This window comes from Pipra filicauda, unplaced genomic scaffold (assembly GCF_003945595.2).
Source record: "Pipra filicauda isolate LSUMZ 115617 unplaced genomic scaffold, ASM394559v2 scaffold715_size207569_pilon, whole genome shotgun sequence".
NCBI classification, from domain to species: domain Eukaryota; kingdom Metazoa; phylum Chordata; class Aves; order Passeriformes; family Pipridae; genus Pipra; species Pipra filicauda.
In genome coordinates, this window is record NW_024104882.1 from 33,161 (window position 1) to 49,061 (window position 15,901).

Here is a 15,901-nt window from a genome sequence, read left to right on the forward strand (position 1 = left end):
AGGCCTGCAGAAGGTGGCTCTGTCAGGGCCTTTCAGCTTCTCCCCCTCCCTGTCTCCTCTCCAGCCCAGGCTGTCCTACGGTGTCCATGCCCTGCCCCTTTCCCTGCAGGCTGTCGTCATCCCCCCGGCTGCCCCACCTGGCTGGCACCTTCCTGCACTGACATCTCTGCGTCCTCCCTGGCTCTTCCTGCACACACAAAGCCTTGGGCTCATCCAGACTCTTTCTGGGTGATGTGTTGCATCACACCATTGCCCTCAGGGTGAAACTCCTTTCTCTTTGTTTCCAGTCTGGATCTCTCCAGTTGAACTTGGCATTGTTTCTTTATTTCTCATGCTGTTTCCTGCTATGACAAAAGGATCCTTCATTCCTGAAACCACCCTTCAAGCCTTCTCTGGCTACTCCTGCACTGTCCTCACTCTCCACACCATGGAGCCCACAGCTCCTTAGTCCCTACAGAGTGGTCATGGGCTTGAGGCCTCCAAATCTTTTCTTGGGAGATCCCTGGGTACTCTCCATGGTGTTTGCAGATGAACACATGGTGCTCACAGTCTAAGGAAATCACAGGGATACGTTTTACAAAGGCCTGTATTGGTAGAACATGGGGCAATGGCCTTAAACTGAAAGATTGGAGTCTTATGTTGATAATAGGGGTCACAAGTCCTGCCAGCAAATCTGCTCCAGTGTGGGCTCCTCCCTGGGTTGCAGGGGGGGTCTCTGCTCCACCCTGGACTCCCCCACAGGTCACAGGCCCTTCAGCTCGAGTTCACACAGAGTCCCAACCACCAAGGAGCCCCAGACTGACACACAGCCAGGAGCCCCAGGCAGCACCAGCAGCTGCAAATTTCAGCAGCACATCCCAGACACATCTGTGGGTATCTCCAACACTCCCAGCCCCACCCTGGACACCAACAAAGGCTGTTGTGGTTTCACCCCATGCAGCCCCCAAGCCTCTCCCAGCCACTGCTCACTCCCCCACCAGCAGGACAGTGGAGAGAACTGGGAGGGGAAAAGCTGGAAAACTCGTGGGTTGAGATAAAGACACTTTAATAAGGACAAGCAAAAGCTGCACACAGGAGCAAAACAAAACAGGGCATTCATTCCCTGTTTCCCATGGTTGGGCAGGTGTTCAGCACCTCCAGGAGAGCAGGGCCCTATCCCATGGAATGGTGACTTGGGAAAACAATCTCCATCACTCCAAACCTGTCCTGGCTGTGTCCCCTCCCAACCTCCCACACACCCCCAGCCCCTCCCCAGTGTGTCTGTGTGAGGGGCAGGAAAGGCCTTGGCTCTGGGTAAGCTCAGCACTAACAAAACCACCTCTGTGTTCTCAAGCCTGTGCTCAGCACAAGCCCAACCACAGCCCCACACCAGCCCCTGCAAAGAAAATTAACTCCACCCCGGCCCAAACCAGCACATTCCAGCCCTTATTCCACACCAGTCCCATCGTGCCCAGGCCCCACACGACTCAATACAACTTCACCCCCCACCACCCCCTTCCCATTCTTTGCTATAACACACAGGTCTCCTTCCCTTAGTCTGTGCACCACCCCTGCAAAATGTCCATCAAATGGCCCCAAAATGTCTGTTCAATTCCTCCAGTCCAGTCCTTTGGGCTCCCCCTGTTCTGGTGGTGCCCCGGGGCAGGAGAGGGGCTGTGTGGGGGGAGTTCCTGGGCACCAAAGGCAGCTCAGGTCGGTCCCTCTGCCCTGCAACTGCTGCTTGCGAGGCTCCTCCTGCACTGCTTGGTGTTCCTGTGACAGGAATTCCTGTCACACACTGGGCAGGTTTCAAAGGATGCACAGTTTGGGTTATACCCAGTGATAAACTGGTCCCAGCCCCTGGAACCAGGACACAACTATCAGTGTGAACAATGCTGCACTTATTGAAGTCCTTTGCCTCAGTTTTAGTTCTAGTCTATCTCATGATGATTGTGTAGAGCTGCAGCCCCACTCTTGCCTTTATTTTCCTTCCACTTTGTAGAAAAAACCAAGTCTTTGTTTCTGATGACCTGTTGTTCTGACTGAAAAGTTCCCCCTTCTGTCAATGACAGCTCATGTGAAATCAACTCCCCTTGGCTGGAGGCTTTTATTGCTCTTCAGACCTAGGCAGCAAGTAGTCCATGGCTCACCAGCTCTTGCTGGACCTTGTCTGCTTTTCTCTTTTGTCTACCTTGCGTGCCAGACGTTGTGTTTGGAATAGCCCACACCAGTGTCCAGCTTCAGATTACTCCAAGGGTTATTTTCCTCCTTTTATGCACAATACCTTATGAATGTCTTTGGATAATTTGCTTGGGATAGAGTTTGTTTCTGTATCAATTATGCTAGGGAAAAGCATCCATTTCTTAAACAAAGATAAATACCTAGCTGTAAACTAAAAAAGCTCCACAGACACCACCCCCCCACAGATCCCTCCCAGCCCCACAGACCCCCCCCAGCATCCTGCCAGATCCAGCTCCCAGCCCCAGCCAGGCTCCATCCTGGCTTTTCTTCCAGGACTGGCAGACAGACCGGACACGGATGTGAATCTCCTGTGCATACATTTGATGTGCTGCTCTTTTGTTGTTGGTCTCTAAATAAGATTTATAGAGTGTTGTTCTTAGAAAGAAGAGTTTTGCTTTTCTAAAGATTCTTCCCATGTAAATACATTCTATATGTGGTTTATATGTTGTTGCTTTGTTGTTGTTCTGTAAATGCATTTCATAGATTGTTGTTGTTTTACAGGCCCGTACAATGTAAATACATTTTATAGATGTTTTTATAAAGACACGGGTCCCTGGGGGTGGGGGGACCTGTGCTCAGAGGGGTCCCACTTGGGAAGGTGCCGGCCCTGGGCAGTGCTGGTGTCCCTGGGCTGGGGCAGAGCGGTGTCCCCAAGAGAAAGCTGTCCCCAGCAGAGAGGGGGGTCTGACACAAGTGGCCCCTGCAGAGCTGCCCCCACAGCGGGCAGGAAACCTCCTGCTGCCCTTCCTGCTGCAGCCAGAGGGATCTGGGAGAAGGTTTGGGAGCCGGAGGGGCTGATGTTTGAGGCTTTGGACCTCCAAGTGCTCCAGGCTTTGCTTCCCATCCTCATGGCATTCCCCTGGGCCATCGGAGAGCCCAAGGGACCCTCGCCCTGCCCGGATTCCTGCTGCTGGCAGCGGGCACTGGCCCATGTCCCCCACTCGGGGTGACTCCTGGAACAAGCTGGTCTGGTGGCAGATGTCCCTGCCCATGGCAGGAGGGTTGGACCAGATGGCCTCGAAAGGTCCCTTCCAACCCAAACTCTTTTGGGATTCCATCACTCTGGGATTCCGTGCTCCCTCACCAGGGCCATTTGAGCTGGTGGAGAACCTTCTGTGCTTCCCTGCCATGGTATGGCTGATGTGGGAGCGTGAGCCCTGAGATGGGCACTGGGCAGTGAGAGCTGCCCTGCAGCCCAGCCCTGTCAGCAGCTCTGGCAGCAGGCTCTGCTCCCCTGGGCTCTGGTGGCTTCTGGGCCTTGCAGGCCAGTGCCACTACCTTGTTAGCTTGTCATCCCTCCCACTTTACACCCCTAAATAACACATTTTTCCTCTCCCCCTCTGAGCCATCACTACTTTTCTCTCAACCATCTTCCATCCAAGCCAGCAGCTCTTCCCTGCCAGTGCTGCTGCTTGGAGAGCCAGAAATCCTGGGCTGTCCTTTGCATGTTGATAAACAAAGCAGTGGCTTCTTCCCCTGGGGGCTGAAAGTGTCCCCTCCCCCAGACTGGGGCCTGGAATTCCAACCACATTCCTGACCTTGGGTTTCACAGTTACCCATCAGTTTGGGGGAAGGGAAAAGAAAAAAAGGTCAAGAGATTACAGCAGCAAGTGAACTGGGGCTAAGTGTACCTTCATTTTCTCCAGCTGTTCTATAGAAATAAATAAAAATAGTACTATGGGGGGAAAAAAAGCCAGGTATCAGTTTACTGAATTTGATCAGGGAATACAGAAGAAGAACATGCCTGCAAACACACATCTGCACTAACTTCTCAAACTGTACAGTGCAAAATCTGACCCCAAGGAGTCTGTACAAAACAGTGGGAATGGAATCAGAGAGGGGAAGGAAAACATCCTCAGCAGTGCCCCAGTCAAGGGGCATCACTGACTGCACCTACATTTCCATGGCTCTCTGGGCAGGTCATTTTTCCTGTGTGCCAAACAGCACATCTTGAAGCTTCTTCCCATTGAAATACTAGAGACATTTCAGGGCATCTGAACAGTCAGATTCTTAAAGCACAGCTACCTCAAGGCAAGGGAAGAAGTGAGATTCAGTGGCACTTGGCAGAAGCTGCCCAGTGCATTGTGTCAAATGGGTATTTACCCAAAGGAGCAACAAGCTCAAGGCATCAGGGAAAGAGCCAGATGATGAAAGGGTGTTAGCTGCTGAGAATTTCTTTGGGAAGAAGTAGATTGTTGAGATAGAAATTTGCAATATACCATGGAACCTTATTCAAAGTCCAGCTGCAAAATACCTTAGTGTTAAGAGTGTGAAATAAATCCTAAAGTGTCATCAACTATGTGATTTCCTCTTTATTCCCAATCACTAATTAAAGAAACATAACTCAGAAGTGATCTCACTCTGTGCTCCAGTGAGATTAACATTAGAACAATATTGTCACTGTCTCCTCATCTCTTGTGCTCCTCACTGGCAGGCACTTGGTGCACCCCTGGATATCCTGCTAATGAGGTAAAAAACTAACCCTTCTAAAGTTCCAGATTTTCCTCACCTGTTTGGACACAGTTGGACAAACTGGACCAAATTATTCCTTGAAAGCCATCTGCTGGATTTATCATTAATTACTCCTTGTTTTGATCTGAGGGAAAAAGGTTCACACAACACAATCTCTGAATGCTCCTTTGAACTTACCCACAGTGTGTTCACAAAGACACAGAGCAAGGCTTTTAGCTTTTGCTGCTCCCCTCAGTTCCAGCATACAAAGAAATGTCTCTGTGAAATAACAGCAATTCCCTTTCCATGTTACTGAACTACCTTCAGTTTATCTGGTCTCAAACAAATACTCCATATTTTCTCCTTGTTTTATTTTCAAGGGCATGGGTATGGGTATTTAGGTGAGTGCCTTCACTGGTAGAGGATAGAAACCGTTCACATGGCTATAAATGAATATTATTCTCTTGACAAAGCACCTTTTCCAAAGCCTCTGACAAAAAGAAAGGGAAAAAAACTCCAGAGAGGAGTGACACACCAAAAAAGGTCTCCTCCCTAAAGATAATTCAGGCACACCCTTCAATATGGATCTCTCACTATCACCTCAAGCTCTTTTTTAGTGGAAGTTTCTGTAGGGAAGCTGAAGTGCATTCCTGTCCCAGACAGCCAAGGATAAGGTGACTGAGGGAATTCAGTTGCTCTCTTTAATTAATACAGGATTATTTCCTTTCCTTTGGTGAAGCTAATAAGGTGACTGGTGGAATGTCAGTAACAATTAAATCATAAACTAGTGCAGCACCAAAGGGAAAACTTACTTTAGTTATGGAGTATTCCTGGAAGAAATCTTGAAAATCTTACATATATTTACACTGATAAAATACCACATGTACTTCCTGGGATACTGCAAGCTTTCTACAATCCTTGTGGCATGTCTTTACAGAGCAAGAGTTGACACTTTGAGATGATACCTTAATAAATGAGGTGCAGTTCTATTGTTTCTTGAATGTTAAGCACCACATCCTAAACGCAGGAACGGGTTCAAGGTCAATGTCCTATTTTAGACCTTTTCAGCAGCTGTGATATTGTGATAATCACACTTAAAATATTCCTCTAGAAAGAGTAAATTAGCCCTTTTCACTAGAAGGATTCTTATGATCAAAAACAAATCTGAAAGAGAACAAAGTCAGATTTCTTTTTTTTATGTTTTTTTGGTTTTGTTTTTTTCAGCAATGCAATAAATTGCTGTCCCTAACTGGGATGGCTTTTCTACCCAAGAATTAAAAAGAAAACTCCAAAGTTCACTCTATTCTGCACCTATATTACCTTTGGGGATTTGGGGTTTTTTTTGGAGGCCTCACCTATGTAAAAATACCTTCCTTAAAATGCATTTATGCTTTCTGTAAGAACCAAACCATTCCAGCTGACATACCCTTCTATCACCAATACTGCAGGGAAATGTAATATCCCACTAAAGCAGAAGGGAAAGAAGACAACTGAGCATCAGCAGCTCTTCCTAAGCAAGATCAGGGGTTTAGCTCCATCTAACTGAGGGATGAGATGTGCCCCTCAGTGGGTCTCTTCCCACTCCCCCACCAGCCCTTCTACCCGACTGCAAGCTCAAAGTTCTAAAAAGAGAAGAAGAAGCTGGAGCGTCAATATTTGCCCAGTGCAAAGCCCAATAATCTTTGCTGGGAGCTGACAGGAATTGCTGTTCCACTGCCCTGGGATATCCTGGCTTGAGGCGAGAGCGCAGCCCCGCCCAGAGCCCCCAACCCCTCTGAGAGCTTTTGTAGCGTCTGTTTGTCCATGTCCCTGTGGCAGCGGCTCCCCCGACATCTGCCCTGGAGCTGGTCCAGCTGCTGGACCAAACAAGGCATTGTCCAGCCTGCCTTCCCCCAGCCCCGACCGCCCCAGCCCATCTTCCATCACTCTGCTTCCTTTTCCTGCCCCTGCTCCCCCTCCGCTCCCTTCCCTCTGCCATTTTTATTAGGAATGTTCTTGCTGTTCTCACTGTCCGAGCATGAGCTGATCCCCAGGGGAGCCTGTGGAATGTAACCCCTCAAGCACTAAATTCCTTCCCCTGTGCCAAAGACACGGGTTTGTTGTTGCTGCCCCTCCCGCCGAGCACCAGCTCCATCTCCTGCTCCTGCCCAGGGGCTTTGCAGAAATCCAGGGCTGGGTGTGGATTGAAGGCTGTGGCAAGGGACAGGATAAAGTGGCTTCACTTCCACCCTTGGTGTCTCAGTGTTTGTTGGATTGGGACTCCTCACCCACACCTGGAACAATGCGCCGCAGATTAATTCATTTGTTGTCTAGCTAGTACCTGGCGATTGTTTTGCTCGTGTTTCCCTTTTCCTTGCCAGTACCCTGCTTGTCCGTCCAACTGCGCGACCCGTACTGTCTCCCCCAAACGGAGAAAAGGAAAAAAAAAGGAAAAAAAAAAGAAAAAGAAAAACAAAGAAAAGAAAGGAAAAAAAGAAAAAGGAGAAAAAAAGAGAAAACAAGAAAGAAAAAACAGGAAAAAAATTGAAAAAAAAAGAACAAAGAAAAAAAGAAGAACGAGGAAGAAAAAAAAAGAGAAAAAGGAAAGAAGAAAGAAAAAAAAGAAAGAAAAGAAAGAAAGAAAAAAGAGAAAATAAAAGAAGACAGAAAAACCAAAACCCAACAAGTCCGGTCCTCCCCCGCCGCAGGGAATACAACTCCCACAATGCACCGCGCAGGTGGGGGCGTGGCGAAGGGCGGGCAGGGGCCGTGGCCGCGCGCTGATTGGCTGCGGGGCGGGGCTGTAAAGGCGGAGGGCGCGCGGAGCGAGCGCCATTTTGGCCTCGTGGTCGGGAGTGAGCAGGACTCGCCTGCGGCCGCTGCACTTCGCTGGGTGAGTTGGCGGGGGGGCGGCGAGAGCGGGGTCTGGGGATCCCCTCGGGGGCTGCGGGGAGCGCGGGTGTGGGTGGAAAGGCTGGAGGGCTCGGGAGGGTTTAGCGGGGGGGTTCGGGGGTTCCCGGGGACGTTTTAAGGGGTCCCTGAAGAGACTCGAGGGGGAGGTTGAAGGTCCCTGAAGAGTTTTGGGGGGCTCTGATGCGGGTTTTGTTTTCTGAGAAGATTTGGGGTGTCCCAGGTGGGCTTTGGGGGTCTCTGGGGAGGTTTGGGGTTCCTGGGAGGCTTTGCGGGGACCTTCGAGGTAGTTTTGGGGTCTCTGGGGGGTTTAAGGTGTCCCAGACGGTTTGGAGGGCCCGTGGGGGGGATTGGGGGGGGGGATTGGGGGTCCCTGAATGGGCTTGGGGAGTCTCAGGTGGGTTTTGCGGGTCACTGAGAGGGTTTAGGGGGTGCTGGGGAGGGATGAGGGGCCCTTGAGGAGGTTTCGATGGGTTGAGGGGGGGATTTCAGGGGGTTTGAGGGGATTTTAGGGGGTCCCCTAAAACCCAGCAATGAGGTTCAAGGGGTCCCCCAGCCCCCAGGGGAGGGGACCTAGGGATGCCCTCCAAAATCGGGAGGGGGAGATGTACCACATCTGGGTAAGGGGATCCCAGTGCCCCCAGTATATCCCAGTGACCTCCCAGTTACCCTCAGTATGGCCCAGTAACCCCCTCAGTGACCACCCAGTGTGTCCCACTGACCTCCCACTATCCCCCAGGATGGCCCAGTGATCCTGCAGTGAGCACCCAGTAAGCCCCAGTATGGCCCAGTAACCTGCCAGTGTCCCCCCGTTGTCCTGGTATCCCCCAGTAACTCCTCAGTTCTCTGCCAGTGCCCCCCGGTGTGCCCCAGTTCCCCCTCAGTCCCTCCCAGTGCCCTCCCAGTGTCCCTCAGTAACCCCCCAGTCCCTCCCAATGCTCTCTGGTTCCCCCCAGTGTGTCCCAGTATCCCCCAGTAATCACCCAGTGCCCCACAAAGCCCCCCAACTGTCCCCAGATGTCCTTGGCCTTTCTATGGGAGGGGGAGCATTTTTGGGGTCAGAGGATCCAGAGAAGAGCAGCGAGGCTGGGGAAGGGAGTGGAGCACAAGTGGTGTGAGGAGAGGCTGAGGGAGCTGGGGGTGTTGAGGCTGGAGAAGAGGAGGCTCAGGGGAGACCTCCTGACTGTCTGCAAGTCCCTGCCAGGAGGTTGGAGCCAGGTGGGGTGGGGCTGTTCTGGCAGGAACTGCCCAGGGCTGGGTCTTCAGCCGGGGGTGTTGGTACCAGGCACTGCTGGGGCCGAGCAGAGCACGAGGCCTCTTGCAGAGCCCTGGAGCAGCCTCCCACTTACCAGCCCTGCCCTGGTGGGGTGACACTGTCCCCTCCCTACAGGACACTCCCCCCGAAATCTTCAGGGGGCCCTTTTGTATATATTTTTGGTTACTGATTCCTGCTGGGGACCTGAGGGAGCCTCTGCAATCCCATCCATGGGGCACAATCTCCTCTGCAGAGCTTGACTCCCTGCAGACTTTGCAGGGAAATCTGTGCTGGCAGCCCGAGTATGGCCCGAACCTCCGCGCTCCCCCAGGGTATTTGGGACAGGTTCCACCTTCCTGGGCATCCATGGGATGGGGGAACGATTGTTCTGTTGCTGTTGCTGTTGCTGCTCCGCCCCTGTCCCTGCCCTTCCTGCCGCTGTCGGGTGAGCGGAGCGGCCACGATGGGAAAGGGGCGAGAGAAGCGAAAAGAGCGGGTGGGACCCCCAAAGGGAGCGTGAGGGACGGTGGGTCACCCCCAAAGGGAGCTGGGGGGAGCGGGGGTTTGGAGGACCAATGGGAAAGGGTGGGAGAGGGGGGCTGAGGGGAGGGGGGAGAGCGGATACAGGGTTCGTGTTGGGGAGCCTTGATGTCCCCATGCCTTGATCCCTGGAGAGCGGGGGAGGCTGGAGAGAGGAGAGAGCTGCAAGAGCCCCAAGAACCTGGAGAGGGGTTGCAGAGAAGGGGAAACCTGGACAGTGGGGACCCCTGGGATTCCCAAGACAACAAGGTGGAGAACCTGGAGAGGGGGAATGTCTTGGAACGCGGCACCCCGAAGGCGAGGGTCAGAGGAGAAGGGACTCTTGGGACCCCCAACACTCCCAGCATCCCTCAGCGGGATCCCCAGCTTCCCAGAGAGGGGGGACCCTCTGAACCCCAGAGGGGAGAGCCCAGAGAGGGGGAACTTCTGGAAGAGTTTTTCTGGTTGAATCTTGATATTTTGGAGTATTTTTTAGCTGAATTTCAACTTTTTGCAGTTTGTGAGGGGTTCATCTCACTATTTCTGAGGGGTTTTTTGCCTGAATGTCAGTGGTTTGGGTTTTTCTGGGCTGGATCTTGGTGTTTTGGAGGTTTTTATGGACACAGGATGCCCGGTGAGTTCTAGAGATGGACTTGGGCAGGAGGAACCCCCAAGCTAACGCGCTCAGCCCTTGTTTTCCCCCCATCAGGATTTGTCCTTCCCAAAGCTTGGTCGGATGGAGGAGGAGGCTGCGAGGAAGAGGAAGATGCCTTGGTCCCCCCAGGCAGGTGGGGAGGAAGTCAGTGTCCCTTTGGGCGGGTGTTGTGCTGGCTCTGTCAGCCGAGCATGGCCCCGGCTGCAGGACAACCCCGCTGGCGCCGCCGTCCTGCCGGGGCCGGAGTTGGGGGGATGTCCTTGGCCTTCCCTGTGGGCCGGAGGCAAATCCCCTCCTGTCCTTCTTGCTTCCTGCCCCAGGCCCCGAGGTGAGGAGGGAGAGCCCGGAGGACAAATCCCCCCGTGAGACCCTGGTGGGAGAGGCCGTTTTGAAGGGCTCCCCGGCGCAGGAAGGCAGCGGGGAGGAAAAGGGCTGGAGATCCCCCCGCAGGAGGGGCTCCAAAGCCATCCCAGGGTGCTCTGAGGAGGAAAGAGCCAGCCTGTGCCGGGAAGGCCGGAGCTTGAGGGGGAGCTCTGAGCTGGTGGTCCCTGATCAGCCTCCCAGCAGGGAGAAGCCCTTCAGGTGCTTGGAATGTGGGAAGAGCTTCAGGGACAGCTTCAACCTGCTCAGACACCAGCACATCCACACTGGGGAACGTCCCTACACGTGTAGGGAATGTGGGAAGAGCTTCAGGGACAGCTTCAACCTGCTTAGACACCAGCACATCCACACTGGGGAACGGCCCTACAAGTGTGGGGAATGTGTCAAGGGGTTTCAGACCAGCTACGATCTCCTGAAGCACAAGCCGACACACACAGGGGAGTGGGCCTTCCACTGCACCTACTGTGGGAAGGGATTCAACTGGAACTCCACCACCGGCGCATCCACAGCGGGGAGAGGCCCTACAAGAGGGCCCTTCAAGTGTCCCTCTTCGAGACTGGGAGCAGAGATCTCCCCCCAAGCATTGTTCTGGGGGAGTTCCATTCATCTCTAATTAAGAATTATTGCTTTTGTGCTAACTTGAGTAGAATTGCTTTCACAATTGCTTTAGTGTAGAGCACTGTCCCATCTTATCCTGTACTTCTGGTAGTTTCAGTATGTATATTGTGCAGTAAATAATTCTGATGAAGATCTTTTGTCTGATCATTTGGAACCCTAAACAATTCATTTATATCAATAGATCTGATTTTCCATCATTAAAACTTGGGACACAAAAGTTGTTGAGTCACAGCTCTGTAATTCCTCTTTGCCCAAACACCCCCATGGGACTGTCAGACCCACCAGACCACCCCCCCTTTTCCACCCTTCTACCTGTTCTTTCCACCTTTTCATGGTCCCCTCATCCCCAGCCCCCCCCCGATCAGTTTAGGGGTCCTAACCCCTACTTTTTTCCCCCTCTCTCACCAATTCCATATCATTTCTCCAGTCCCCCGCCCTCTCATGCTCAGTTTCAGATCCCACCACCCCTTTATCCCCTCTGACCCCTGCTTTTCCCAGTGACCTCCCTCTTCTCAACCCCTGTTCACCCGAGAGCTCCTCACCTGCAGCCAGGGGGGGCTCCCAGCACCACCAGTGCCCAGAGAAGTCCCCCCAGAAAAAAGGCTGGGTTGGGTCCTGGATGGGCTTTGAGTGTGTTTGGGGGTCCTTAGGGAGCTCTGGGGAAGCTTTCAGGGTATCCTGGCACATTTTGGGGTGTGCTGGGTGCCTACTGAGAGGGGAAATCACAGGGGGGTCCCCATTCCCAATCCATCCTGGGGCCAGTTCTGCCCCCCCCGAACTCGGCTCCACCTCTCGGGGTCCCCCCCCACTGCCCCCCAATAACCGGGACTGGGGAGAACTGGGAAGCTTTCCTGGGATCAGGAGTGGCAGCAGGGGAGGGGGGGACACACGACCCCCCCAAAATCCTCACAGGGACAGGAGGGGTCCAGGCTGGGCCCGAGGCCCCGGGGAGGGGCTGCGGCCGCCGGCGGCTCAGGAGCTCTGTGGGGAGAGAAAAGGGGGTGACACCGGGGTGGGGGTCCCCGGGGGGGCACAGACGCTCTGGGGGGACACACGACCCCCTGGGACCCCCCTCACCTTCTGGCGCAGGTAGAAGCCGAGCCCCAGCGCCAGGGAGACGAAGGCCAAGAGGAAGCCCCCGGCCCCTCCTTGGCAGCAATTGCTGAGGCTGATGGAGCCCGGCAGGGCCGGGGCCGCCGGCGGTGTCCGATCCCGGCAGGAAGCGGGGAGGGCCCCGGGGAGCGGCGGCGGCGGGCGGGGCCCTGGGGGAGCCGCCCCGAGGGGTCCCCGCTGCCCGTGGCACTGAAGGAGCCGCCCCGGGACGGGCCCTGGCGGGGGTCGCCAGAGAGGGGGGGCGAGCTCGGAACGGAATCAGCTCCGGAGAATAAACCAAGGAAAACCAAAGGGCCGCGCCGGGGGAGTCTCCGCCGCCCCGGAGCTCAAAGAGCTGCCCCGCGGGACGGGCGAGGAGGGGCGGCGGTGAAACAGTCGCCCGGGGTGTGGCGAGGGAGGCGGGAATGGGATAAAAGAGAGATAATAAAGAGAGAAATCGCTTTGTTTCCCCCCTCCCTCCCCACCCCACCTCCCTTTTGTATACAGATAAAAGCAGAGATCAGCATGTGCTTCCCTTCCCCCTTTTCCCCTCAGGGGAACAAAAACAAAAGAGAAAACCTTGGGAAAGAGGGGGAAAAGCCAACACTGGAAAACTATCTTGTCTGAGATAAGTTGTGCTGCCAAAGGAAACGCTGACTCCAGAGGTGCCCAAGTGGTGGCAGAACCCCCACCCTGCCCACTCACACCCTTCAGCTCAACATTGGGGTTTTCCCCTCCCTGGCACTGCCCAGTCCAGCCCCTCCCTGGTCCCCCCATCTCCCTGCCCCTGCCCCAGCCCAGCAGAGCAGCACACTCAGGGCTGGCCCTGCAGCAGGCCATGGAGGCCATGGAGCTCAGGGACAGGCCCTCTGGGTCTGCAATGCTCAGCACATCATCAGCTCAGGCAGCTCCTGCAGCCCCAGGGCCAGCCCCGCTCCCCAGCACAGCAGCAGAGAATCGGCCCCGGGCTCCTCAGGCCCCATTTGCCATCTCCAGGGGCACTGGCCAGCACCAGCACCAGCTGGAGCAGCCTCAGCCCCTCAGCCCCCACAGTGGCACCCTGAGGGCAGCACACGGACTCCAGGGAGAAACCAGCAAGGCAAGGACCCTCTGGAGAGTCTGCTCCTTGGCCTTCTTCTTGAGAGCCCTGGAGAAGAAGAGCTGAGGCTTCAGGCTGTGCCCGGAGCAAATGGAGCCCCTTGTGTGGTGGAAAGAGTGCAGTGGAGCCCAGCTCATGCCAGCAGGGCCATGGCCACAGGACTGACCCAACCCAGCCCAGGGACCAAGGCCCAGAGCACTGAGGCCTCAGCCCAGGCCCAGAAGGGGAGGGGGGCAGGAGAAAAAGAGCAGCTCTCAACAGGCCAAATGCTGCTGCTCCCTGGCACTGCTGCTGTGCTGGGACTCTCTTTCCCTGCCCCTCTGCACACAGGCACTGCCCTGCCAGACTCATCAGAGGTCTCAGAAGAGTGAACTCACAGAAACAAGTCACTGAAGGATCCTTGACTTTGTTTCAATGCATTCCTCATTTACACAGGCTCTGAGTTAAATTCAAGATGTAGACAGTGACCCAGACATGGGATGAATAATAAATATTCACTGTACACAACTTTATCCCAGGAGAAAAAACACATGAAAACCCTAACCCAGCACCACAAAACCCTGAGCAGGCAGGCTGGAACAAGGAGTCCCATTGTGAATGCTATGGAAGAGAAAACAGGCCCTTTGTGCCTTCAGAAAAGCATCCAGTCCTCATTTTCCTCAGGGCATCCTCGAAGCAAAAGGTTTTTAAAGACAGATGCCTGAGCTTGGCAGCAGGCTGTCCTTCTTAGCTTGGAAAATCTCTGCTAACTTACCTAACAATGGCACAAACCCCCCACTTTAATGTTGTCAAACAGCTGCATCTGCAGGATTCATGTTCCAGCCTTACCTAATGCACAATTATCACACCTCTTTTTAAATTTAAAGGGGAGGAAAAAAAAAAAAAAGCAGGGGGTGGGGGGAGACTCCCCACCCCAGTCATCCATCAAGTGTGCATCCTGGCCACTGCTCCCAAGAAATTTAATATATGCTAAAGAGATATAAAAAGACATCAAAAGCTTTCAGAAATAAAAGTGCTTCAGAAGCTAGATTTTAATCTTTCCAAGTGGGTTTTTGCCAGATTATAAAGTTGACTGAAATACCAGGATACTGCATTTTGGAAGCGACAGCAGCTCACATATTGCCTTGTATTAGTGGCTGAAGTGTGTTGCTGATTCCAAAGCCAGACTATCATCATCTGTAGGGAAGAGTAGATAAATAAATGAATAAAAATTCACATTCCCTACCAACCCTGCTGCCTTGAAGCACTCTTTTCAAGTGCAGCCTCCACAGGAAAAAAAAAGTGAAGACCACTTTCTTTTGATTATAGTGCTTTCCCCAGGCAGGAATTTTTATTTCAGTTAGAATCTTTGAACCATTACATTTTCAGTGAGGCATTTTTATATTTACAGTTGACATCTTCATAGAAGAATGAAACCTTTGAGCAACAGCCCTAAAGCATGATGGTTGCCTGCAGTAAATACTTAAAGTATTTTACATCCAAATGGAGCCTGTTGTTTTTAGCTAAAATTTAATAAACCTTAATGACCTTCCTTTTACTGAAAGCCTGCACTTTGGAAAACTAACTTTCCCAAGAAACATGTTTGGGTGAATAAATGCCAAACAAAGGCCTATTTAAATCTAAACGTTTTCTCCATTTATAGCTTGTGAACATTTAGTTCCTAAATTCCCAACTGCTACCTGATGTACAGAACAGTGGTGCCTTGGTTGAATCACATATCATTGATTTCAGAGTGTCACAGGGATCTCATTGACAGGAATCAATTAGAATCCAAAATCAATCAAATATGTTCTTGCACTGTCATTCACTGAATTTGAATATCCCAAAATTAATTGTAAGCACGTGAAAGAACCTAGAAATAAATTTTGAAAAGGTACAGAAATAAAAATGAGTAAACTTTGAGAAGATAATAGTGCATCTGAGCATGTTTCCTGCCTGCTGGGGTAAGTTAATGGTGAATCCCACCTTCCCTTCCCAGCACAGGCTGAGATATATTCTTTTTGGAACATGAAAATACCCAGGGACTGAAGGCAGAGGACACACCAGTCAATGATCCAGCATTATTTTATGAACAGCCTGTTACACACCCAATATCAAACATGCTGCCAGGATATTACAAAATGCACAAGTGTGTGACACTCTGAAAAACTGCACATTGTAAGTGAGCCACTGTACTTCAGGGAGAAAGAAAGGAGAGAATTCCTGAATCTACCAAAAGCAGGAATAGATGTGGCCACTTATCCAAAGAGCTCTTATTGTTGCTGTGAACTCCTCTCTAAACACATTCCCCTGTAATTCTGTCAGGGTAATAAATCCTTCCATTCATTACAGCACACTCAAAAGCACCCTGCTATTTAATTTCAGTGGAAAAATGGCCCAAAGTGTCTAAAACCTTTCCTTTTGCTCATGTAAAAGTGCTGGCATTTCACTTCCTTCCTGATAAGCCAGTGCCAATGGACCTGATTATTCTTTTCTTATTCAAAGCACATCAGTAGTTCCAAAGCACTCTCCATCTTATCAGGTGTCTGAACAGCACAGTTACTGAAAACAGTTTGTCCTGCTTCTCTCTCCTTCTGCCAGGCTATCAGATAAACCCAACTAACTCTCTGTATTGACACACCATCAAACATAAGCTGTGTCTTCAACCCACTGTAGCCTGTTTCTGGCATGTTACAGGTTTGCTGCTTGACATTAGTTGTACCCAAAACAGCAGCAGTGAATT

At 52.3% G+C, this 15,901-nt stretch overlaps 1 protein-coding gene across 1 annotated transcript in view; it reads left to right on the forward strand.

The window, feature by feature from the left end:
• The first annotated feature begins 7,375 nt into the window (after window positions 1-7,375).
• Window positions 7,376-15,901, forward strand: part of LOC113983535 (zinc finger protein OZF-like) — a 69,722-nt gene continuing 61,196 nt past the window's right edge. The window contains 2 exon segments of the mRNA XM_039389202.1: window positions 7,376-7,543; window positions 10,564-10,811. Coding sequence (XP_039245136.1) covers window positions 7,376-7,543; window positions 10,564-10,811 — 416 coding nt within the window.